At 39.3% G+C, this 25,235-nt stretch overlaps 1 protein-coding gene across 2 annotated transcripts in view; it reads right to left on the bottom strand.

The window, feature by feature from the left end:
• Positions 1-2,932: 2,932 nt before the first annotated feature.
• The window catches only part of LOC126335219 (protein rhomboid), a 278,300-nt gene continuing 255,997 nt past the window's right edge, over positions 2,933-25,235 (bottom strand). For both annotated transcript variants that reach the window (XM_049998248.1, XM_049998249.1), the window contains exons 4-8: positions 22,917-23,059; positions 7,411-7,523; positions 5,601-5,701; positions 5,346-5,400; positions 2,933-4,577 (exon numbers count right to left, since the gene is read on the bottom strand). In XM_049998248.1, coding sequence (XP_049854205.1) covers positions 4,336-4,577; positions 5,346-5,400; positions 5,601-5,701; positions 7,411-7,523; positions 22,917-23,059 — 654 coding nt within the window. In that variant the 3' untranslated portion in view covers positions 2,933-4,335. The remainder of the gene's footprint in view (positions 4,578-5,345; positions 5,401-5,600; positions 5,702-7,410; positions 7,524-22,916; positions 23,060-25,235) is intronic.

The raw sequence follows: 25,235 nt of genomic DNA on the forward strand, positions 1-25,235 counted from the left end.
AAATATGCATTATACAAGGCATTCCAAAGCAACCCTGATAAACAGGATTCTTCATCACCATGATAAGACTCTAGATGGTCAGCCAGTTTCTAATGTTAAAGAAAAAGTGTGTTTTTTTGGACATTTATAAAGAAAACTTATCACATTTTTGTCCTTAAACCTACATTGTTTGTTACTCTGAAATTAGTATTAAATTTAATTTCACTATTGATAAAGTCTCAGAACAGGGGGGAGGGGGGGCACAAGACCAACTACATTAAACTTGAAATAGGTGTTCTGCTTGAAGACTACCAATAGAAATATGAAAAGGATCCTTTCAGTGAAGAAACATGAAATCTCACACCAAGCATTTTTTCTTCGACATCTGTGGCTAACAGAAGAGTGGATTCAGTTAATAGCAGATTGTGACGTGAGTAAGGCAGTCAGAAGGCCTTGAGACTATTACGTTGTCTCAGTAATGGTAACAGTATAACACCCAAGCCAGCATGTAGAGAAAGATAGGTAACGAACCGATAACAAGGTAGCATGATTGAGCAAGTAACATCCTGTCTACACTCTTTACTGAAGCTTAACTACAATTAGCATTGAGTAAGTGCAAACTGGATACAGCAGGAGGATAAGACGACATATGAGGACAGCAACTTAAGATGATCTTTTTACAATGTGTTGGCTACTGTTTTAAATGAACAACTATGTTCGATATTGCAAGACCATCGAAGTCCAGCAGAAGGATAGAGTCATTTTGTCTCTAAACGAGGCCAAGATCAACTGGATCCCAAAAGCTATAGGCCAGTTTCCTCGCTCTCTTATCTTGACAAAGTACTGGAGAAGTCCATCTTTCAGAGACTGAAAGTAGAGCCTCTTCTTATACCACAGCAAGCTCACTTCAGAGAAGGGAAAAGATGTACATCACAGATATTGTACCTGACACAGCACATCAGGGACGGCTTCAAGAAATGATTCATCACAGGCGCTGTGTTCATTGATCTCTATCCAGCTTACGACACCGTCTACTAGCGTCTTCATGAAAATCATATGAAGCAAATCATTCCAAAATTCAGACCTGTGTATTTGACCTTGGGAACAAACAAGCAGCTAAAATCCTTCAAATCATCTGGGAAGGAATTGCTCTCAAACACTGTCCCAATCCTGAAATATCTGGGAGTGACACATAAATATCAGAAACACTGCCTAAACATGAAACACGAAGTTCCTGCAGAAACAATGTAGTGTGCAAACTTGATAGGTACCACATGGTGAACCCACCCACGCACCGTGAGAACTAGTGTGCTGGCAATTACTGCAGTGCTGAATGTACATGTTTGAGATGGTTTAAGTCCAGCCATGTCATACAAATATAGATGTAGCACTGAATGAGACCTGTCACGTTTTTATGGAGTGTTTAAGACCTTCACCTGTAAACAGACTGAATTATCTTGTTGGTATAGCCCCTCCAGAAATCAGAAAGGCTCTCGACAGAATATGTTCTAGTGCCACAAAATGAAAGACTGACCTGTAGAAGTCAGGCATCCCTGTGGAGTCAAATTTTTGAAAAAGATGTGTTTATTAAACTGCCACTCCTAACTATTTATGGCTAAATTGGTTATTTGATGAACAGTATACAAATTAATTTCCTACGAAGTCAGTTTTATGTTAATTTATATAGGGACTCATTCCACATTTCTGGAGGTTCTCCTCCTTGATGGGCTCTATGGATGCAATAAATTAATTATTATACTTGATTAATCATCAGTGCAGTAGTAAGGAATATTTTCGAAGTTACTGCAAGGTACTCTTGCTGGCAATGTTATGGCTCACTGTGAGGCCTCCTAGTACATTTATATGAAAATTATATTTCTTTTGCCCATGCATTAGCCAAATAGGATCAACAACAATTCCTGTTACCTGACTTTTCTTTTTCTAGTACTACATCTTCTCCACATACGTATCCTCCCCCCATCCCCACCCTCTGCCTTGGTACTGGTATCCGTCTAAATTGAGGATCTTAGTTCTTAAGAGCTCCCATATGTTGTTTTTGATTCCCTGTTGTTGCTTCTTTCCAATTCTATTATTATTTTTCTTAGCTAGGTTATCATTGTCCTCTTTTTTTCAAAAACGTTTGTTAGTCTGTCTTTCTCTATTCAGTGGAGATGAAAAAAGTAATCTTTGCTCCAGTATTTTGTTTGTGTTACACCCATTATTTGCCTTTCTTGAAGTAATTTCCTTGACACTGCAGTACTGTGCTAGACAAACTTTTTGTGGTAAATGTTTTACATTAAACAGTGCTTGTGTGTGTGTGTGTGTGTGTGTGTGTGTGTGTGTGTGTGTGTGTGTAAAATTTTATTTCAGCTGTGTTAGTTGGCAAGCCTCTGTATGAACCTATTAAAATAATACTGTTGTTGGGTTTATATGAGTAGATCACTTTAATTTACTCACAGAAATTTGATCCGAACTGATCAATTATTTAAATACATAACTAGATAGTCAGATCTCAAGGAGACTGCATAGTTTTGACTGCTGGTAATTTCAGAGGGAAAGTACTGAAACAAGCACGACATAATCACCATAAGAGCACTATCAGACTTTTTGGAAACCAGTCCAACAGCCTGACAGTCTATTCATTAGGCCAGCAAGGAGAGTTAATCTTTATACTTTTCTCTGCTGCACTACTGCTCTAAAATAGATGTGTAGAAAGTAACTGTTTAGTATTAGGAGAAAATAACACATGTAAATGAACAGAAATATTGTATCTGTAACCAAGTTTCACTGAGTATCACATTAACCTATCTTCTTACAGTAGAGAAAGTTTGAAAGAACTTAAAAAGTTGACTTTTGCAGTAATGCTCATAAAATAATTGGAGATGATCACTGAAATGTTTCTTTCTCCCAGCCTGAAATCTAAGTCAAGTACAGAATTCAAAGTACACAGAGATGAGTATGATGGATTTATTTCCATATTCCAGTGCCAATAATCAAATTTTGCTTACATTCAGACATTCAAAAATTAAAGGTTACATAATAAATGCTACATAAGCCACCATCTCCTTAAAAATCGAGCTGTTACAAAGCAACTGGTAATTTACTTTACTTCGAACTGGTTGAATACTTATGTTGCGATTCTTTCCCCTCCCTTTTGTGAGTGACATGGAAGAAGTAGTGCCAAAACGCAGAAACTTTACATGCAACATAAATATGAAAAGACAAAGTAGTGAATAGTAGTTAACTAAGCTCACTGTCAATCAAATATGAGTTACCTGCACTTCACTTATTTTGATGTAATAACAATGTGATTCATGCTTTAACATTTCGTACATTAGGACAATAGTGTTCCTGCAAAACATTTATGTATTTGCATTGTAGGATTGTATTACATGTGCTATATTTTGTTTCTTAACAGCCATCACACAGTTACAGATACCTACATAAAAATAATCCGTTCATGTTACTTTTCTTTGGTATAAAATCAGTATATATTAGACAGTTGGACAGAAACATGAAATGGATTAAAAGCAGTCAAAAATCAGTTTGTAACAAATTTTAGTTATGTAATATACACAACAAGTAACACTAATATTGGGCACTTTAATGGCATAAATAAAGTTGTTATACATAAATTATCGTGTTATTTCGCCTTAAGAGTATTAAACTCCAAAATTCCATCAATATAAATTACTTTCAGCACTTTTCCAAGTAACAAAAATTAATACACGAGAGACATAGTTATACCTGGAGCCTTAGATATTTAGTTTGCCACTGGGCATATGGAATTACATAAAGAAAATAATATATTACCTACAAAATGTAACAGATACTTGAAGATTAAGTCTAGCTATGAGGTAGTTATCACTGCTGAAGAGCCATTTGCTTTGAATATCAGTCATTTTATTTAAGGCTCCAGATATATCAATAAAGGCAAAAACAAACTATCAAACAGAATTAATGGAGTTTCACATTCCTTACTCCTGCTTTCCCTCTTGATAGTCCTCTTTTCTGACTAGCATCAATCATCACTTTCACTCAGAATGTATAAAACGAACACTGTCCCCCAAACATCAGAAATTAAAAAAGTAACAATAAGTTAACAGTTTCTTGTCCTCATACAATCACATCACTTTTAGGATGCAGAATATGAATAAACATTAATGTAACACATTATTAACAAATCAAATGAGCCATTTGCTTCACTATCAGTCTTGAAGTGTCCATTCCCACAGTAATGATGCACACGGTACATCTGCGCAAGCAAAGTTTTTTTTTTCCACAGCTGTCACTGTCAAACTCTTATCTGTTAAAGTAATTCCTGAGACTTCTAAAGGGCAGGAGTGTCACATCTGCTCACGGATAACTAGGATTGAACACATTGAAAAGGATGGCAAACAGCGTGCATGCCGCATACACGCCGAGCGCCACCCACCACATAAGCTGTTCGTGGAGTTTCTGCTCAAAGTTTTTCAGGACTAAGAGCCCAATTGTTAGGCCAGCTAGAGCTCCCGTTAAGTGTGCAACATACGACACAGGTGGTGCCAATGTTTCAGCAGCGTAACGATCATAAACAGCAAATCCAACATCAGCACTTGCTGAAACAAGAGAAAAATATGTATTACAATTTTGTTCGCCCATCTTTTGTGGGGAAGGTATTTTTATTTAGTGGCATATGTAATATTTGGCTCATTAACAACATAGTTCTATGAAGAACATAGTTCTTGCAACATTTTCATTAAAAGAAATCACTATTTATAGTAATTACCGGTTGTTCATCAATTAGCCATGGCAGCCACAAATAATTATGAGTGGTAGTTCAATAAACTTCATCTTCTATATAAAAATCAAGAACTTTTACTTATATGCGAGCAGGCAAATATGAATCTCTCTTGGACATAGTAAGAAACCCTTTAAGATACCATAGGAAATTCCAGAATATTTAAAATCTGAAAGTCAGTATCTGAAATGCAGAAGCAATATATTCCAACCAAATAAAAGAAGTGCCAGAGTGAAAGACAAGTACCAGATTTACAAGATTACTGATTTCAGAACCTGCAGTCTCTCCCACTGTTAACATGCACCTCATCCACCTTACCTTTCCTGGTAACGCAAAAAATACTGAAGGGAAGAATTAAACTTTAACAATACACACACACACAGAGAGAGAGAGAGAGAGAGAGAGAGAGAGAGAGAGAGAGAGAGAGAGAGATTATTAACAACTTTACACACATCCATATGCTAATATTTCAGATGTTTTTTGGGTGAAGAATATTAAGATCAAGTCAATATTCTGTTCTACTGAAAGCACTTAATTCATTCCTCAATATTTGTGCATTACAAGTACAATATCATCTACTACTTACCAACAAAAAATATTCCAATTAATCTAACAATTCCGAACTCCATGTTATTGTAGTTCTGAAAAAATGTAAAAAAAAAAGAAAAACTATTAGTAACATAAAAAACGATTGGCAACATTGTTAACGAAATTGGCGCAATGAATTGGAAAATGTGTTGCTACAGACAACTGAAATTAGCTACATTTGGTCTATCACTTTACAAGTACATGAATATTTAAGTATTTCCAAAAATATATTTTGTACGGCAAGTGTTATTACCAGGAGGACATTGGCAAGATGAGCTGCTAACAGTGCATATACACCGCCTGATGCTCCCACAAGGTACACATCAGGGTCGAACACTGATGTGCCTAGTGAACCTGAAGGACAATAAATGACAAATGAGAACACTGGGAAAAAATTGCTTAAATCTAAAAATAATATTGAAGCTTAATGCTTGTATTAAACAAAGGACTTAGTACTAGGCAACAAATGAGGAAGTAATATCCCGGATTACTGTTTTGCATATCAAGTAACATGTCTGAACTGAGGGCGAAGCAATATGGAGCATCAAGAGGTAAGTAACATCATTTTCCTTAACTATGCATAGTTACCTAGTGAGGCTAATGTAACTCTTTTGCTTTACATCACAATTTAAGTTAAATGAAGCTAAATATAGGGGAAATCTAAGTGATATGGAATTATTTGTTTTGGAAATAGATGTTCTACAGTTCCAATGTTCCACTGTTTTTTATATCATCTATCTATCTATCATTCTCGGTACTAATTTCCAGGCTGTAGTCCCATTTTCAAGCGATCACTCCTGGCACAAGCCAAGCCACCAGGCTACACACTGTTATCACTCAGTGCTTGTAGGCAAACTACAGAATCGTTACTTTGAAATGGGGTTGCAGGACCGAAACTAGTAGCATGAACAAAGGATAAATCTGCATAAATAAAAATTCAATTGTTCACCATATAGAGGAGAGGCAGAGACACATAGAGATACAACAAAGAGATTGCTAAACACACACACACACACACACACACACACACACACACTTAACATTTTTCACAATTCTACGCCACATTTTCTAGTCATCATTCCACAACAATGCAACTTTGCTTATGAGTTACTGTTTGCATTTTATTTATATATGCATTTTGTTTACTCTTGTGTTTTATTTAAAATATGGGGTTACTACCTCTATTTTTCGCCACCTCTCATGCACAGTATACCTTTTACAGATTCCTGCCTTTAGTTTCCAAAGACAGAAGAGTCAAAAATAATTGATTTTGAAGTACAGTATCCTGTAACAATTCTTTGCTTTGTATTGCTGCTGGTCTATCCATAATCTACAGTGTCATTATGTGTACGTGTACAACAATCCCAGAGGAGTTGAAGAGGAAGGAGGAGGGGTGAAGGAAAAGCATTGGAGTGGTTTAGGGAAAGGGGCACAGTCACCCAGAATCCCACATCAGGAGAAGCTTACCGGAAGGGATGAGAAGGAAAGACTGATTGTTGGGGACTGCACTTGACGAGATTTGGAAACCTGACAGCTTAAAGGTGGAAGACAGGATGATATGCAAGACAGAGATTACTACTAAAACATCATGCATGAGTTAAAATGAGTGAAACACTAAGTGCATTGTATGTTACAGAGGTGGGAAGGGGGGAGGATGGCAAAAAATATATGTCAGAAAACGAAAGATGTAGAAAACTAAAATGTAGTGAAAAAAGGATTATTTAATATGAATAAATGCTGAGATGGAAGGAATTAACGTAAATTGAGACCAGATGGGTGGTGAAAACCACAGACATGTTTTAATGCTGGCCCTCTACCACAAAAAGCACTTGGTTTCTGATGACTGCATGTATTATTTTTATACTCCCCTCCCCCCCTCAAACCCTTCCCCCACCCCAGAAACACTATGTATAAGTAAGATCTATTCTACATCTTACTTTTAATAATGACTCCGTTAACTGAAAATAACATAATTACTACTATTACTATATTACTAATATTGCAAAAATTGCTTAATGTCTCTAGTAATTTTAATACAATTTCTTTAGGCACTGCAAACTGACCTGCTAGAACACCTGCCATGTATACCGCCCCTATCCTCAAGGATCCATGAACCATCTCTAATGGCAGGCCGACAAGAACTTGCACGAGGAGGTTAAATATTAAGTGCAGCCATCTGAAACAGTAAACAAAAGTAAGATTTTTTTATTTCAGTGTTTTACAATAAACAACTGAGTAAATGACTATCATTGGTTGTTCACAACAGCATAACAGTCAAAGAAAACCAGTAATCTCATTTGGAGTAACAAGTAATAAGGCAAAAGAGAACTAGCAAAGCTAATTTGGAAAGCTACAAAAAACTTATTATGTGCTGAAACAAAGAACAAGCTTCATAAGAAATTTAGCCCCCTCTCTTGTACATCAATAAAGCACATTCAGCTTTGGTGCAAGATTCTATTACTTAACTCCACAAATATTACTACAATAAATGGAGACACTTTAAATTGACAGGCACAGTAAAGATGAAGATCAGAGCACTTAGTTTTTATATCTGTTTCTTTTGATGGCACTTAATGTGCCATTCATCTTTAACACTCGCTCTGTCAGTAAATGCGAAAAAGGTTTAGATTCCTTATTAAAAAGTATGTTGCTTCCCCAACCAACTACGAATGAAGCAAATTCATTCGAGCTGCATTGTTATCCTGACTCAAAGCACTGCCCATTGACACCAGGAACACAAATTTCTCTACAATCATAATGTAAACATATAAGTGAATTACGAATAGTTTTCAAGACACACAGTAAAGACCTATAAAAAGTAATCGGAAGATAGTCATATGTAATCTGAAGCAACCAGACATGGTTAAACATACTGCTTTATTTTGGGTCTTTTGTCTTTTGTCTGAAAGTAGTCAAAATGTCCTTTTCACATCCATAAAAGGAGGAGAATAAAATATAGAACCAGTCCCCTTTCTGAAAAATCAGTTATTAAAATATCTGAAAGGGTTATTACTAAATTTTGACAAGACCACTGAACATCCCTAACACAATCAGGTGACAAGTGTAGTGAAAAACAATAATGATAATAATAGGACTTATGACCAGTAAGGCACAAACTTTCATACAGTTAAGCCTTTTCCAGGTGTGGCATTTAGACAATACTTGCAACGCACCCTGACTTCGCACAGCTATCACGAAGTAACTACGGCCCGATAACTTGACAGTCACAGTGATGGTAAATTATATATACCATCTTCCCTCGTAAATGAGTCACATAGTACTGAAAACCGTACCAAAAGTCTTACAATAGTTCCTGAAATTTTGGCTCTGCAGACAGACAGAACAACATGGAGGGGAGGGGGGGGGGCGGCATTTATGAAGTTACAATATGTAGTATATATTATAGATATACTGCCAGATGTAATTTAACAATCAATCGCGAACTAGATTAAGAAAACAGATGGAATGACAAAATCACTACATATACTGCACGAACTTCCTGGAAAAGAAAACTTATTTAGATTTAGAAATTAGCTGCTATAACACTAAACAGAAGAACATATCATGGACAATTTAAATGAAACTAAAATAACGTAAGATATTGGAATCAAATTCCAAGAACGAAACGAAAGTAAAACAAAGAATAAATTATGTAAGAAAATAGCCCGGAAAGAGCCTGCGAGTTGTCAACCGGCCCGCCCACAGAGTGTTGAGCCGGCCTTTGCTTTGCAGCGCTGCCGTCCCGTGCAATTACAGCGCGAAAATTTAACGCATGCGTCTCAATTTTAATGAAGACATTTTAGATCAGTAATCGTCAGACTGTGGCCCTCGGACCGCACGCTACCGTGATCAAGTATTCACGCGACCCGCGGTTCTCAGCCGGTTTTTACAATGCCGCATCTATAAAATATCAGCCGAATCCAAACCGCAAACTATCGTTAAGACCACGTTAAGAATATAGTTTTTCTGCCAAGTAACAGACAAACGTACTTACAGAGAACTGGGGGCCGGCGACAACTTACCGCGCCCGTACTATAATTTCCGTACATCCATCTTCTAATGGCTAATGGGAGAGCAGCTGTTTAAAATCTTGAAGCACAAACAACATTATCAATTGTCTCTATTAGTTGTATTTAATTGCGAACGGTTTCGGAGATACAATCCGCCATCTTCAAGCACCTTTGAAACACAAGGCAATGACGCTTTCGGCGGAGATCTCTGATAAAAGAAGCAGAAACCGCCGTCGTGCGCGGAACTTTTCGTTTATACTGCAACCAGAGGCATTATGAATGAAAAGTTCAGCTGATCTTGGTGGTTTGTGCTCATTTTATTAAAGATACGGTGGTGTGCCCGCTGAAAAAGCGTTATCGTCCTATGCTGCAGAGGGCCCTGACGATGGTCTATTGTATCCCCGAAACCAGCTTCAATTAAATAAAACTTACTACACAAAGCTGACCATGCCGCTGTTGCTACACACTGTAGCTGGACTATTGGGGGCTTACAACATACTACTTTATGTAAGTTAAAAATTAATAAGAGGGTCGGAACATGTGCGAGTCTTGAGCAAAAACTTTTGCGACACCTGTATTAGACAGTAACTACCAGTACATCTAATATTCTACATCTACATTTATACTCCGCAAGTCACCCAACGATGTGTGGCGGAGGGCACTTCACGTGCCACTGTCATTACCTCTCTTTCCTTTTCCAGTCGCATATGGTTCGCGGAAAGAACGACTGCCGGAAAGCCTCCGCGCGCGCTCGAATCTCTTTAATTTTACATTCGTGATCTCCTCGGGAGGTATAAGTAGGTGGAAGCAATATATTCGATACCTCATTCAGAAATGCACCCTCTCGAAACCTGGACAGCAAGCTACAACGCGATGCAGAGCGCCTCTCTTGCAGAGTCTGCCACTTGAGTTTGCTAAACATCTCCGTAGGGCTATCATGCTTACCAAATAACCCTGTGACGAAACGCGCCGCTCTTCTTTAGATCTTCTCTATCTCCTCAGGCAACCCGACCTGGTACGGATCCCACACTGATGAGCAATGTTCAAGTAGAGGTCGAACGAGTGTTTTGTAAGCCACCTCCTTTGTTGATGCACTACATTTTCTAAGGACTCTCCCAATAATCGCAACCTGGCACCCGCCTTACCAACTATTAATTTCATATGACCATTCCACTTCAAATCGTTCCGTACGCATACTCCCAGATATTTTACGGAAGTAACTGCTACCAGTGTTTGTTCCGCTATCATATAATCATACAATAAAGAATCCTCCTTTCTATGTACTCGCAATACATTACATTTCTCTCTGTTAAGGGTCTCGTTTCTGAAAGTATTTGTTTGGAGTGTAGCCATGTATGGAAGTGAAACATGGACGATAACTAGTTTGGACAAGAAGAGAATAGAAGCTTTCGAAATGTGGTGCTACAGAAGAATACTGAAGATAAGGTGGATAGATCACGTAACTAATGAGGAGGTATTGAATAGGATTGGGGAGAAGAGAAGTTTGTGGCACAACTTGACTAGAAGAAGGGATCGGTTGGTGGGACATGTTTTGAGGCATCAAGGGATCACAAATTTAGCATTGGAGGGCAGCGTGGAGGGTAAAAATCGTAGAGGGAGACCGAGAGATGAGTACACTAAGCAGATTCAGAAGGATGTAGGTTGCAGTAGGTACTGGGAGATGAAGCAGCTTGCACAGGATAGAGTAGCATGGAGAGCTGCATCAAACCAGTCTCAGGACTGAAGACAACAACAACAACAAGGGTCAGTTGCCACTCCCAGCACCAAGTGCCTATCCGCTGCAGATCTTCCTGCATTTCGCTCCAATTTTCTAATGCTGCAACTTCTCTGTATACTACAGCATGCCTATTACGCAAAGAAGCTACGAGGAGGGCTGCCTGTCGCCAAGATTTATGAAAGGACTCCATTATGCTTTCAATGTACCAGTGAAACTGACGTATGATTCCAGTAGCAGGGCAATTTCTATTTATTTTGGTATTGGGTACTATTTAGGAAATATGATATAATCATACTTTTTGGCTAGATGTTTGCTACGAATGCCCATTTACTTACCAAAATCATCTAGTGAAATGTATTTTGTACCAAAGTCGTAACATCATTACTTTTGTAGCACACGCACGAAAGACTGCATTAGCTACACATAGAATGAAATGTAATAGTGGTGTTACTCAGCATTTGTAACGTTTCTCCCACCTAATTTTGGAGAGCTAGGATCGCTGGTAGGTGATCTGCGCCACTAATTTATACATAATTAGCCTCCAGCACCGGCTTCGCGCGGGTAGCAAAACATATTTACTACCGGACGGCTTGTTTGGCGTAATGGTAATAAATTATACACATAAAACTTCCTCTTGAAACTGGACATCTATCTGTGAAAACCGTATCAAAATCCCTATAGTAACTCCTGCCATTAGCCAGAATACACACACAAAAACCGCGCAAGGGACTCTAAATTACAATAAATATATATTTAATAGAAGTACATCGTAGAAACCATAGTGTATACAACTGGTTATGAAAACTGGTGGTCTTGCGCAGGGAAAAAACGAAAAACTCGAGAAGGAAATAATAGAAAAATATTCTCCACAGATTTCGTATGTTTTCATTGACTATGTTTTGGGTAGCTGCTAGTTGATCGCTGGATGTGGTGACCACTGATATAGACTACTCATTTAGTTCGTGTCTTTTTACTTGCAATTGTGTCCTTTACGTTACGATGAATTTGTAATTCAATTCACTGCAATAGTCATCTTAGCTAAATGTTGAAAATATTTTATTCCTAATCATGACGTTTCCTTATCTGAACTCTTTATTACAAACTAAACTGTAACTGCCATATTTAATACTCCCGTCAGTTGGTGTGTTCCGAGAGATGCAAACGCATACTTCTCGATATCTTGTTAAAGCATTGATTGCATTACTTTAAATATCGTATAAGTTGTACAGAATTGCATTCATATCTCCCTGAGTACATTTAGTAAAAAACGTACAGCATTTGGCAAAATTGTAAAGAAAATACAATGATTGCTAATATACCACAAAAAATTCGTCTGCTACATGTTATTCTTTTTAATTTGATATACCATTTATATGTTGTTTTTAAGATTACGTGTACCTGAACTAAGCGTTGACAAGTAACAGATACGTATGTTGTCATTGGCATTTTGATAATGTCTCTAACGCCATGTAGTGGCAAAGATGTTAAACTCGCAACACACTGTATTGCATGGGCCAGTTTGGGTACTGATTTTATGAAGAAATACAAAAGGTCCACTGGCAATGATATTTATTTCATTTACCTTTTCAGCAGAACGAAAATTATGGTGGGGCAATATTCTTTGGTTATCCTTTGTAAAAAAAACATTTGAAAACAGACTTAAGCATTTCATTTGACTGCACGCATACTACCAAGCAGAGTTTCTCTGCGTTTAGTGAAGGATCTTTCGTCAATGTTCTAGTACGGTAGTCACTAAAGGTCTCACTCACTGCTCTCTTGACAGCCAAATGCGTTTCATTCGGCATTTTTGTATCTAAAGCTGGCGATCTAGCCAAGAAATCACCAAATGCTGCACATGAATGGGCACCTAAAGCAGTTAATACATAGGATTAGTAATAAATAGGATAAGCAATATTATTTTTCTACTAATAACCATTTGTGCGTGAGTGTGTGCGTGTGCGCGACTGGCGGTCAACGACTTGAAGAAACCATTTCCAGGTATTCACCGTCGGTCATATTCTGTGATGGTACTAACAAATCTCTCCTCTATCCTATCATCTTTTTATATTCTTCTTAAAAACAACAAAATTTTATTTATATTTCAGCCTTAAATTATAGTTATTTTGATAAGTATCATTATTGTAAATGTTGTAGATAAAAGAAAACCGTAAAAACATGAAAAACGAAAATTGTGAGATGTACGACCTGTTTTAAACATCAGATAACAGGTCTATAATTTGGCAATAAATATATAAATACAATTAGACGAATAAGGACAACGTTTATATCAGTAGACTGGGAAACATTCGTGTAGTAATCTTCTACAGACATAGGTATAGATATGAAAACAAAAATAAAAGTAATAATTCGTTTCAAACACAGGACGCAAAATTAAGAAGCCACATAGCTAACAACAGACGCACAATTTCCTCTGAGGCCATTGCGAGGTAAATGCACACAAAGTACCTCGCAAACTTCTGACACCCCCCCCCCCCCCCCCCCACCACCACCACCACCACCGAAACGGATAAACCGAGACACGTGTTCGTTTATTTTGACCGCTCTTCCAGTGAGGCAAGTTTGTGGCAAATCGGGTTATGGCACTTGCCGAGTTCTCCTCGTTTGCGGCGCATCATTATTCGACGAGACACCTGCCGCTGCACGACGCGTCTTCTAAGAACTGAGCACTGCCGAAGCGAAACCTCAGGCGCTTCAGACCGCTCGGACCATGGAGAAGCGGCGACTTCGGACGATGCGAACGGGGGCCGGGGGCCTGGCGCCAGCGCCGTGTCTCGTGTGGGACGGGACGGGACGGGCCGCGACGCGCCCTGGGCGAGCAGAGCGCCGGCCTCCATATTCATTGGGGGCGGGGCGGCGCAAACTTCCGACTCGTCTGTTTGACCGGAGACGGGTCGGTCCGGCCGGGCTCGCCTGTGTGGCCACGGGGCGTCGCGGAACACACCCACGGCCGCTTATCTGGCCGCGCAAACATCCCGGGCCGCCTGCCTCTCCAGATGTCCAGATAACCGGCCCACGTCCGTTTCCCGAGCTCTCGTCCACCTAGGCAGAGTCTGTACCACTACATATTTCTTCCAGCTTACCGCAAACCGGGTACGCTTTAACCCATTTTCAGATTAAAATGTGATTAAACTCCTGTGTTATTTATGATAGTGAAAACAGGTGTTGTACGACAGGATTACGTACTAATTTGTAAAATGCAGGGGACAGGCAAAAGAATGTGAATGGGATAGTTGTTGATATTCTTCAGAATCAACTGCGAATACGGAGGGGAGGAGAGGGTGGTGGGAGATGACACGATCTCGCTCGCCACCCACCCCTCCACCACAAACATTTTATAAGAACTGTTTCTATTTTTATTAAGTATCTATTTCCAAATTTCACAGCTAACTTTCCGAGAGTGAAGTAGCATTAAAACTGAAGTAAAACAGTTTTTACTGTCAGGCTCAATTGCATTAATTTTTTTTAAATCTTTTTAGGTTCACCATGAACCATCCTCAGATCTGGTTAGCCAGGGTAAAACTTTACTCTGCGGCATAGCATGTAACTTTTGCTAAGCTAGACGTATCACCCTTGTAACAGATACATGCACATCTGAGGATGGGTCAACGTGAAACGAAAATAGCCATTTAAAAAAAAATTAAACCATTCTAGACTAACAATAAGCAAAGTTATACAACCAGTGAAGGCGAGTTTTCTCACAGTATATTACATAAACTTTTGCAAACTGGAGTGTCTCGAAAGTGGCAAGACATTCTACGCATTACTCTGCCCGGGGACTGGGTCTTACTGTAATAATAATAATAATAATAATAATAATAATAATAATAATCATCCTCATCATCATCATCATCATCATCCATCTACGCATTACAAGGTACGTTTAACACAAGATACGTCACAGTTGCTTGAGTGAGGGCGTACCCACGAGGATGGGCTTTCGTGCTGACCGGTACCATTTCAGCCAGGTGAACGCGTAAATTTACAGGCAAACCGTACATATATGCTGTCAACACATCTCTGATACAATTCGTGAGTCCACAGGAAGTTGATTAAGGAAAGACGGAAACGACTCATACGAACAGGATTTCCCTCAAACATGTGTCGATAAACTCAGTGCTTAGTGAAATACTGATAATGTGTAGTTTACGTCATTGTCAATGTTGTGGCAATTTTTTACCGTAGTTCTTTCAACAACTGCATGACACCAATGTACTTTCAGAAGAGAGCGTTTCAAATGCTACATTTTTTCGAGTAACAATTTTTTGAATTATTAATAATACTACTACTACTACTACTACTACTACTACTACTACTACTACTACTACTACTATTATTATTATTATTATTATTATTATCATTAATATTATTTCTTTCTTATCTCAGACGTTATGTCTGGTCAGAAGTAGAAAGTTACGCGGACCTTGATCAAGCGTGACTTCCTTTTAACTGTACGGTATATGTTATATTGCATTTAGGAACTTTCGGGTAATTGAACATGTAACAATAATTATGAATTTCTGTAGTTGTATATATAAGTTTGGATGTAGCTGTATTGCATTGATGTACTGGTGGATATTGTGTGGTATGACTCCTGTAGTTGATACTATAATTGGTATAATGTCAACTTTACCCTGATGCCACATATCCTTGACTTCCTCAGCCAGTTGGATGTATTTTCAATTTTTTCTCCTGTTTTCTTTTGTATATTTGTTGTATTGGATATGGATAATATTTCGATTAGTTGTGTTAATTTCTTCTTTTTATTGGTGAGTATGATGTCAGGTTTGTTATGTGGTGTTTTATCTGTTATAATGGTTCTGTTCCAGTATAATTTTTATTCATCATTCTCCAGTATATTTTGTGGTGCATACTTTTATGTGCGAACGTGTTGTTTTGTAAGTTTATGTTGTAAGGCAAGCTGTTGATGTATTATTTTTGCTACATTGTCATCTCGTCTGGGGTATTCTGTATTTGCTAGTATTGTACATCCGCTTGTGATGTGATCTACTGTTTCAATTTTTGTTTGCAAAGTCTGCATTTATCTGTTGTGGTATTGGGATCTTTAATAATATGCTTGGTGTTTATTGTTTGATCCTGTATTGCAATCATGAATCCTTCCATCTCACTGTATATATTGCCTTTTCTTAGCCATGTGTCGGATGCGTCATGATCGATGTGTGGCTGTGTTAGATGATACGAGTGCTTGCCATGTAGTGTTCTCTTTTTCCAATTTACTTTCTTCGTATCTGTTGATGTTATGTGATCTAAAGGGTTGTAGAAGTGGTTATGAAATTGCAGTGGTGTAGCCGATGTATTTATATGAGTGATTGCTTTGTATACTTTGCTAGTTTCTGCTCGTTCTAGGAAGAAATTTCTTATATTGTCTACCTGTCCATAATGTAGGTTTTTTATGTCGATAAATCCCCTTCCTCCTCCTTTTCTGCTTAATGTGAATCTTTCTGTTGCTGAATGTATGTGATGTATTCTATATTTGTGGCATTGTGATCGTGTAAGTGTATTGGGTGCTTCTACGTCTGTGTTAATCCATTTCACTACTCCAAATGAGTAGGTCAATATTGGTATAGCATAAGCATTTATAGCTTTTGTTTTGTTTCTTGCTGTCAATTCTGTTTTCAGTATTTTTGTTAGTCTTTGTCTATATTTTCTTTTAGTTCTTCTTTAATATTTGTATTATCTATTCCTATTTTTTTGCCTGTATCCTAGATATTTATAGGCATCTGTTTTTTCCATCGCTTCTATGCAATCGCTGTGGTTATCCAATATGTAATCTTCTTGTTTAGTGTATTATCCCTTGACTATGCTATTTTTCTTACCTTTGTCTGTTCCAAAAGCCATATTTATATCATTGCTGAATACTTCTGTTATCTTTAGTAATTGGTTGAGTTGTTGATTTGTTGCTGCCAGTAGTTTTAGATCATCCATGTATAGCAAATGTATGATTTTGTGTGGGTATGTTCCAGTAATATTGTATCCATAATTTGTATTATTTAGCATGTTGGATAGTGGGTTCAGAGCAAGGCAGAACCAGAAAGGACTTCATGAGTCTCCTTGGTATATTCCACGCTTAATCTGTATTGGCTGTGATGTGATATTATTTGAATTTGTTTGGATATTAAGTGTGGTTTTCCAATTTTTCATTACTATGTTTAGGAACTGTATCAATTTAGGATCTACTTTGTAGATTTCCAATATTCGTAGTAACCATGAGTGGGGTACACTATCAAAAGCTTTTCGGTAATCAATGTATGCGTAGTGTAGCGACCTTTGTTTAGTTTTAGCTTGATATGTCACCTCTGCATCTGTTATCAGTAGCTCTTTACATCCTCAAGCTCCTTTGCAACAGCCTTTTTGTTCTTCATTTATAATTTTGTTCTTTGTTGTATGTGTCATTAATTTCTGTGTAATGACTGAAGTTAATATTTTGTATATTGTTGGTAGGCGTGTTATGGGGCAGTATTTAGCTGGGTTTGCTGTGTCTGCTTGATCTTTAGGTTTCATATAAGTTATTCCATGTGTAAGTGTATCAGGGAATGTGTATGGGTCTGCAATGTAACTGTTAAATAATTTAGTTAGATGTGAATGTGTTGAGGTGAATTTCTTTAGCCAGAAATTTGCTATTTTATCTTTTCCAGGGGCTTTCCAATTGTGAGTAGAATTAATTGCTTTGGTGACTTCATGTTGCAAAATTATCACTTCAGGCATTTGTGGTATCATCTTGTATGTGTCTGTTTCTACTTCTATCCACTGTGCATGCCTGTTACGTTATACCGGGTTTGACCATATGTTGCTCCAGAAGTGTTCCATGTCTGTTATGTTTGGTGGATTGTCTATTTTAATGTGTGTGTTATCTATTGTCTGGTAAAATTTCTTTTGGTTTGTGTTGAATGTTTGGTTTTGTTTCCTTCCATTTTCACTTTTTTTGTATCTTCTAAGTCGTTTGGCCAATGCTTGTAATTTCTGCTTCTTTTCATCTAATTGCTCTATCGCTTCTTGTTGTGAGATTTTACCTAACCTTTTTCGTTTTTTTCTGACATTTGATGTCTTATAAATTGTGTTAGCTGTTCAATGTCTTTTCTCAGTTTTTCTATTCTGATCTGTAGCCTGTGTTGCCATGCTGGTTTTGTGGGTTTCTTCTGTGTATTGGTTGGTTCTGATCTCTGCCTAGTGTGTATATTTAGTGTAGTGAGTGCTCCTACATAAACCAGTAGTTGTAACTCTTCCATAGTTGTGTTTTCATTTATTTAGTTGTCTATGATGGTGTTTATAGTTTTTATTGTTGTTTCGACTTGTGTGTTATTTGGCGGTCTATGCAAGATGGTCTAATGTCTGTATTTGTGTCTTTGTATTCTATATATGTCAGCTGAAATTTTTCTTTTATATCTAACATATGTGTCACTTCGTGTTCTATTTGTACTTTTTCTGGTGGCAGTCTTAAGATTTCGTTTTCCTCTGATTGTTTAATTGATGTGTGTTGTTCTTTGTTTGCTCTGGGATGTTTGAGTCCATTACTGTATTTTCTTCTTCTTATGATTGCACATTATTTTGTTCCAGTATTTGTTGTAGTTGTTGTTTGACGTTTTCTAATTCTGACTGGGGTATCCTGTTATTTTTGATTATTACACGGATCTGATCAGCTAGTCGTTCTGTCAAAAATTTTAATTCTGGGTATCTGGTAATAAATGTTGTGTATACTTGTGATCTGTATCCAGTTGTGTTGGTTCCTAGGTTTGTTGCTTGGTAATAACAGAACCTAAGGTGTCGATTAACTTCATCTGACCATCTCATCCTCTGTCTTTGTTTTCCTTCTAGGGTGGTTGCAGGAAGCATATCCTGCAAAACACCACTATTTGGATTTAAATAATTTTCCAGTTGGCTAGCAGTGTCGTTAGCATTGTGGGCGGGCATAGGGTTCAAGCGTCGTCCCCGACCATGACGGCGCTTGTCCGAGGCTTCTTTAGTTGTGTCCTGAACCAACTAATCACACTAACAGGGGGGTTAGCCCTGTTAGTAGTTTTTGCTTTTCGTCGCCTTTTACGACTGGCAGAACATACCGGAGGCCTATTCTTTTCCCTGGCCTCCACGGGAGTTATTATTATTTAAAAGACATCTTGCTGTACCCATGCATTGCATGTTAAAATAAACATTTAGGCTGCGCGGTCTGAGGCGTCTCGTCATGGTTCGCGCGTGGTTTTTTTAAGAACTACAACAGTAAATAAGTGTCGCAACGTTGACAATGTCGTAACCTACACATTATCAGTATTTCACTAAACAATGCGTTTGTCAACACGTGTCTGAGGGAAATGCTGGTGATTTGAGTCGTTTCCATCTTTCCTTAATAAACTTCCTGTGGACTCACGAACCGTGTTAAAGAGTTGTGTTGACAGCATATATTTACGGTTTGCCTGTAAATTTACGCGTTCACCTGGCTGAAATGGTATCGGTCAGCACAGAAGCCCATCCGCCTGGGTACGCCCTCACTCAGGTAACTGTGACGTATCCTGTGTTAAACGCACCTTGTAATGCGTAGAATATGTAGCAACTTTCGAGACACTTCAGGTTTTTTTTTAATGGCTTTTCGTTTCACGATGACCCATCCTCATATCTGGTTGTATCTGTTACATACGTCCGAGTTACCAGAAGTTACATGCTATGTCGCTGAATAAAATTTTATCCTCGATTATCAAATCTGAGGATGGATCTTGGCGAACCTAAACAGATTTTAAAAAATTAAAGCAATCGAAACTGACAATAAAAAACTGTTTTACTATAGTTATAATGCTGCGTCACTCCCGAAAAGTTAGCTGTGAAATTTGGAAACAGATGTGCCAGAGCCGAACCCCGGTGTCAACCAACAACGCCGTTCCTTGAGTTCGACAGCATCGGGAGGGAGGGAGGGAGGGAATGGCATTGTTTGTTTGGTGACAGTCGCGCAGCCTCCCCCGTTCTGTGCGAGGGACAGGAGTCCTATTTCTGGGCTTACCGGGAAGGGCAGCTGTGGGACAGGGCGCAGGAAGTGCGATCCTCCCCGAACTGGGAATTTTGCTGCGGCCGCACCACCGAGGACTGTCTAAGCTCTTCATGAGCCAGCAGCTTCACACAGCGGCAGGCCAAGATTTCTACTCGGAAACAACCTGTTCTTGTAGGGAACTCTAAGCAACTCGCTTTCTGAAGGCGTGTGTCTACTAGCAATTAAATGCCGTAACTTTTACAAGCGCTTGCTAGGGTGTTTACATTAGGACAAAAAGTTGTCCAAGTTTGCTTCTGCAAGTCACTCGGCAAGTTAATTTCTGAAACTTGCTGCAAATACTTTGAAAAATGTTCCTACTAGAGCCGGGTTGGTAGTGTAGCTGGGTAGCAAGAGGAAATTCACACTGTCGTGGTTAAAAAACAAAACCGCCACATTATTATTATTATTATTATTATTATTATTATTATTATTAAAGAAAACTCGCTACAAAAGCAAAAGTAAGGAAAAATGTTTGAGTGGAGAAACAGATACGCACTTATTTACGTCACCAAGAAACTCTCTGGAATGAAATAAAATCGGAGAGTCGATTACATCTGTTTAAGCGTTCTCCTGGTACATTTGTTTCAGTCCATCCGCCATCGCGCCATTCTCGTTTTTGGCACGGACCTTCGTACTGGTACTGAAGACAAAGCTTCTAGAAGTTTTAGAAGTTCCAGCAAATCAAGTATGACAAGTACAGGGTGACACTGGAAACGGGAACATTTCCACATTCCAATAAAACTAGAAGTGATGAAGGAAAGAAATTGCATTCACAGTAATTGAAACCATAACAACTTTGCATTTACGTAACATTGATGTCACTGATCATTTTTTACAGGTTACGTCCTCTAGATGGCGTGCTCCTGTACGAATACATTTGTGAAATCTGCTGTTGGGATTCCTCATTCACTGCTGCAACATCTCAGCTGGGGTGCTGTGAAATGCATCCCGAATTATCTGTTTTAACTCATCCAGGGTTCTTGGTCGAGTGGTGTAGACTTTGCTCTTGATGTAGCCCAACCAGGGAAAAAAATCACAAACGTATGAATCTGGCAATGTAGGGGGGCCAGGGAATGTTATCGAATCGTGAGGTCACAAGGTTGCCAAACAATTCGATGGTTCAAATGGCTCTGAGCACTATGAGACTTAACATCTGAGGTCATCAGCCCCTAGAAATTAGAACTACTTAAAGCTAACTAACCTAAGGACATCACACACATCCATGCCTGAGGCAGGATTCGAACCTGCGACTGTAGCAGTCGCGCGGTTCCGGTCGCCTAGAACATCTCTGCAAGAAGATGGAAGCTTTTGAAATGTGTTGTGATTAAAGATTAGACGGCTGGATGCTAATGATAGCGTACTAAACCGAGAAAGAAATTTACGCCACAAAAAAATCGGCATCAAGAATTCAATTTAATGCAATGACCCGTTTCGACCACGTAAGATGATCTTGAGATCTAAAATATGGCGAGGAAAGTAGCTAGAGCGGACATCAGTTGGTATGCGTTGTCAAAAGTTTGCATATCAAAACAGTATAATTGGGCCGAACGCAATCATTGCAATAAAAACACATGACCTAGACTGCTCTGTGCATTAACTTACTTATTTACGTTTAACATGGAATAGATGTATGGAATGGCCATGTGAATAAGCTATACGCTGAGGCTAAGAAGTGATTAGCAGTATGTGTTCTGCCCATAACCAAGAAGCTCAATGGAATAAAAATTAATAGAATAAAGCGAACGCCGAACAACTCCCATCAAGTTGTTTCCGCGGATTTCTTTGCTCAACATGTCAGTTAACTGAGCCACCAAACGCGGAATGTTCTACATCTCAAGATAATCACCGAAGTTGCCCTGTTTAGTACACCCGTTGGAAGGAGGATTCGACACCTTCACCTTGTGCCCCGCGGAGAAGTTCAGCCAGGCACTTTGGTACAATCTGGTGATTGTATACTGTTTTATACATTGCCATCTCCAATCAGAGTGAGGTAGAATTGCAAGACCGGTTGAACGGAAATTGCAAAATAATGGGCACATACTATTTATAGAGAGTAAGCGGAAGAAACAGGAAACGAGGGGCACCAGAAATGAGGTTAGCGATAAACTTTACATTAAAAATTGAAAAGCACAAAAAAATTATGCTGCCTTGGAAGCAAAACAACACACGCAAGGATGACATAAACAGCAAAGAGGTCATTCCTTGTCAAAGAGTCTAGTGCTATCTAACACTGGATTTGAGGAAGTATATTTCTGAGGATATGCATGTGGAGCACAACAATAGTAGTGAATTGTTAACCGCGGGAACACTGGAAATAGTCGAAGTATTTGACATGTGGTGCTATAGAAGTTAGGCGGACTGACCAGAAATGAGGACGTTCTCTCCAGAATCGGCGAGTACAGTTACATGTGGAAAACACTGAGAAGAAGAAGAAGAAGAAGAAGAAGAAACAGGACGTGTGTTAACACATCGAAGCATAATTTCCATGATACTTAGGGAGCTGTAGAGGATAAAAGCAGTGGGAGAAGAAAAAGATTCGAATATATCCGACGAACAACTGCAGACGTAGGTTGCAAGTGCTACTGTGAGGTGAAGAGGTTGGCACTGGAGAGGAATTCGCGGCGGACCGCTTCAAATTAGTAAAAACCATCTTCTTCCTCAAGGCGCCCAACTTGGGGCTGGATTTCCTAAGCGTGGCGCTGTTTTAGTGCATCCTACCCCGGCATTCGACTCAACAGAGGAAGTACAGGCAGACCTTAGGACGAGACTCACCCGGCGTGCAGCACCATGTAGAACAGGAACCGCCAGACCTCGAGCCTCTTGTCAGGCCGGTAGATGAACACGCTGTCGATGGGCACCGGCCCGGACGGGTTGACTTCGCCCATCGCCACCGAGTAGTACGTGAAGAAGCCCAGCTGAAACAGGTAAACCAGTACAGCACATGGCGTGTGTTGGACGACACTCTTAAACATCACAGACATTATTCACCCGAAGACCCAAGATGGGCCACGGTGGATTGCAGTTATGCGTGTCTTTGTTTTAATACCACGAAGGATCTGAAAGTTGGTGTGGAGCACATCCGAGATTTTAGAATTTTATTGTATTCGTCCAATGTGTAATGAATACAGAATATGGATTAAAAGTAAATCTAAGAAAATTGTACTGAAATGCAGGAGGATCTGCAACGAATTGACGCATGGTGCACGAAATGGCAATTGAATCTCAATGTAGACAAGTGTAATGTGCTGCGAATACATAGAAAGTAAGATCCATTATAATTTAGCTACAATATAGCAGGTCAGCAACTGGAAGCAGTTAATTCTATAAATTATCTGGGAGTAGGCATTAGGATTGATTTAAAATAGAATGACCATATAAAATTAATCGTCGGTAAACCAGATGCCAAACAGATTCACTGGAAGAATCCAAAGGAAATGCAGTCCGAAAACAAAGGACGTAGCTTACAGTACACTTGTTCGCCAACTGCTTGAATACTGCTCACCGGTCTGGGATCCGTATCAGATAGGGTTGATAGTAGAGAGAAAGAGATGACCCAACGGAGAGCAGCGCGCTCCGTTACATGACCATTTAGTAATCGCGAAAGCGTTACGGAGATGATAGATTAACTCCAGTGGAAGACTTTGCAAGAGAGACGCTCAGTATTTCGGTACGGGCTTTTGTTGAAGTTTCAAGACCATACCTTCACCGAGGAGACAAGCAGTATATTGCTCACGATTAAAGTAATGAGAAGTAGCAGAAATTAGAACAGTGAGAGATTTATCAAAACTGGTGACCCCGAAGTTAAGGAATTATTCTGTCTGGACAACAAAATAACCCATGTCGGACGTGGCATAGAAGACATAAAAAGCAGACTAAAACGGGCAAAAAGGGCATTCTTGGCTAAAAGAAACCTGTTTTTCCAACATAGGCCTTAATATGCGTAAGAAATTTCTGACAATGTACGTTTGGAGCACAACATTGTATGGAGTGAGATACGGACAGTGGGAAAACAGGAAAATAAGAGTCAAAGTTCAAATGGCTCTGAGCACTATGGGACTTAACTGCTGTGGTCATCAGTCCCCTAGAACTTAGCCTACTTAAACCTAACTAACCTAAGGACATCACACACATCCATGCCCGAGGCAGGATTCAAACCTGCGACCGTAGCAGTCACACGGTTCCGGACTGCGCGCCTACAACCGCGAGACCACCGCGGCCGGCCAGAGTCAAAGTATCTGAGATTTGGTGCTACAGACGAATACTGAAAATTAGGTGGACCGATAAGGTAAGGAATGATGTGGTTCTCCTCAGAATCGGCGACGAAAGGAATGTATGGAAAACACTGACAAGAAGGCAGAGGATGATAGGACATCCGTAACGAGGTCAGGGAAAACTTCGATGGCTATAGAGGGAGCTCTTTAAGGTAAAAACCGTAGAGGAAAACAGAGATTAGCATACATCCAGCAAATAATTGAGGGCGTAAGTTGCAAGTGCTACTCTGAGATGGAAAGGTTCGCAATGGAGAGTAATTCGTCGCGGGCCGCATCAAACCAATCAAAAGACTGATGAAAAAGAGGGCATTTGGAATACTACTACTGATTTCGACTTTCCCAACTGTCAAAGCACTCTGGAGAGCAGTTTTCGAGCATACAGCCAGCCGTTTCTATGCTTGAATTTTCAAACCACGATCTTCTGTACGATTTTTTTGTTCCATTTCTATTTACATTGAAATCGTACGGACTGCAGCAGCAATATGGTGTTTTGAAACACAGCCACCAGCGAGCAGTAGAATGGTGCTACTCACTGTCGACGGAAGACTATTGACTTTAGTAAGCACAACTAACTTTTTGCAGCAAGGCAGGAAGTGGGACCATTGGCAGAACTGTGTGTTCACACACGCAGCTGTGGTGCCACTACTCGTGGCATCACTTTAGTTTTGTGTGTGAGCCGGGGTAGGTGCGGAATGACACTTATACCGAGTGTCGTAAAAATAGGTGGCCGTGGTGACAGATCGATCTGTAGCTGAGCGCGAGGTCTAGGGTAGATTTGAAGGTAAAGGTTTCGTTTCGCTTGGCGAGGACAACGAATGTG

This window comes from Schistocerca gregaria, chromosome 2, assembly GCF_023897955.1.
Source record: "Schistocerca gregaria isolate iqSchGreg1 chromosome 2, iqSchGreg1.2, whole genome shotgun sequence".
Taxonomy (NCBI): Eukaryota; Metazoa; Arthropoda; class Insecta; order Orthoptera; family Acrididae; genus Schistocerca; species Schistocerca gregaria.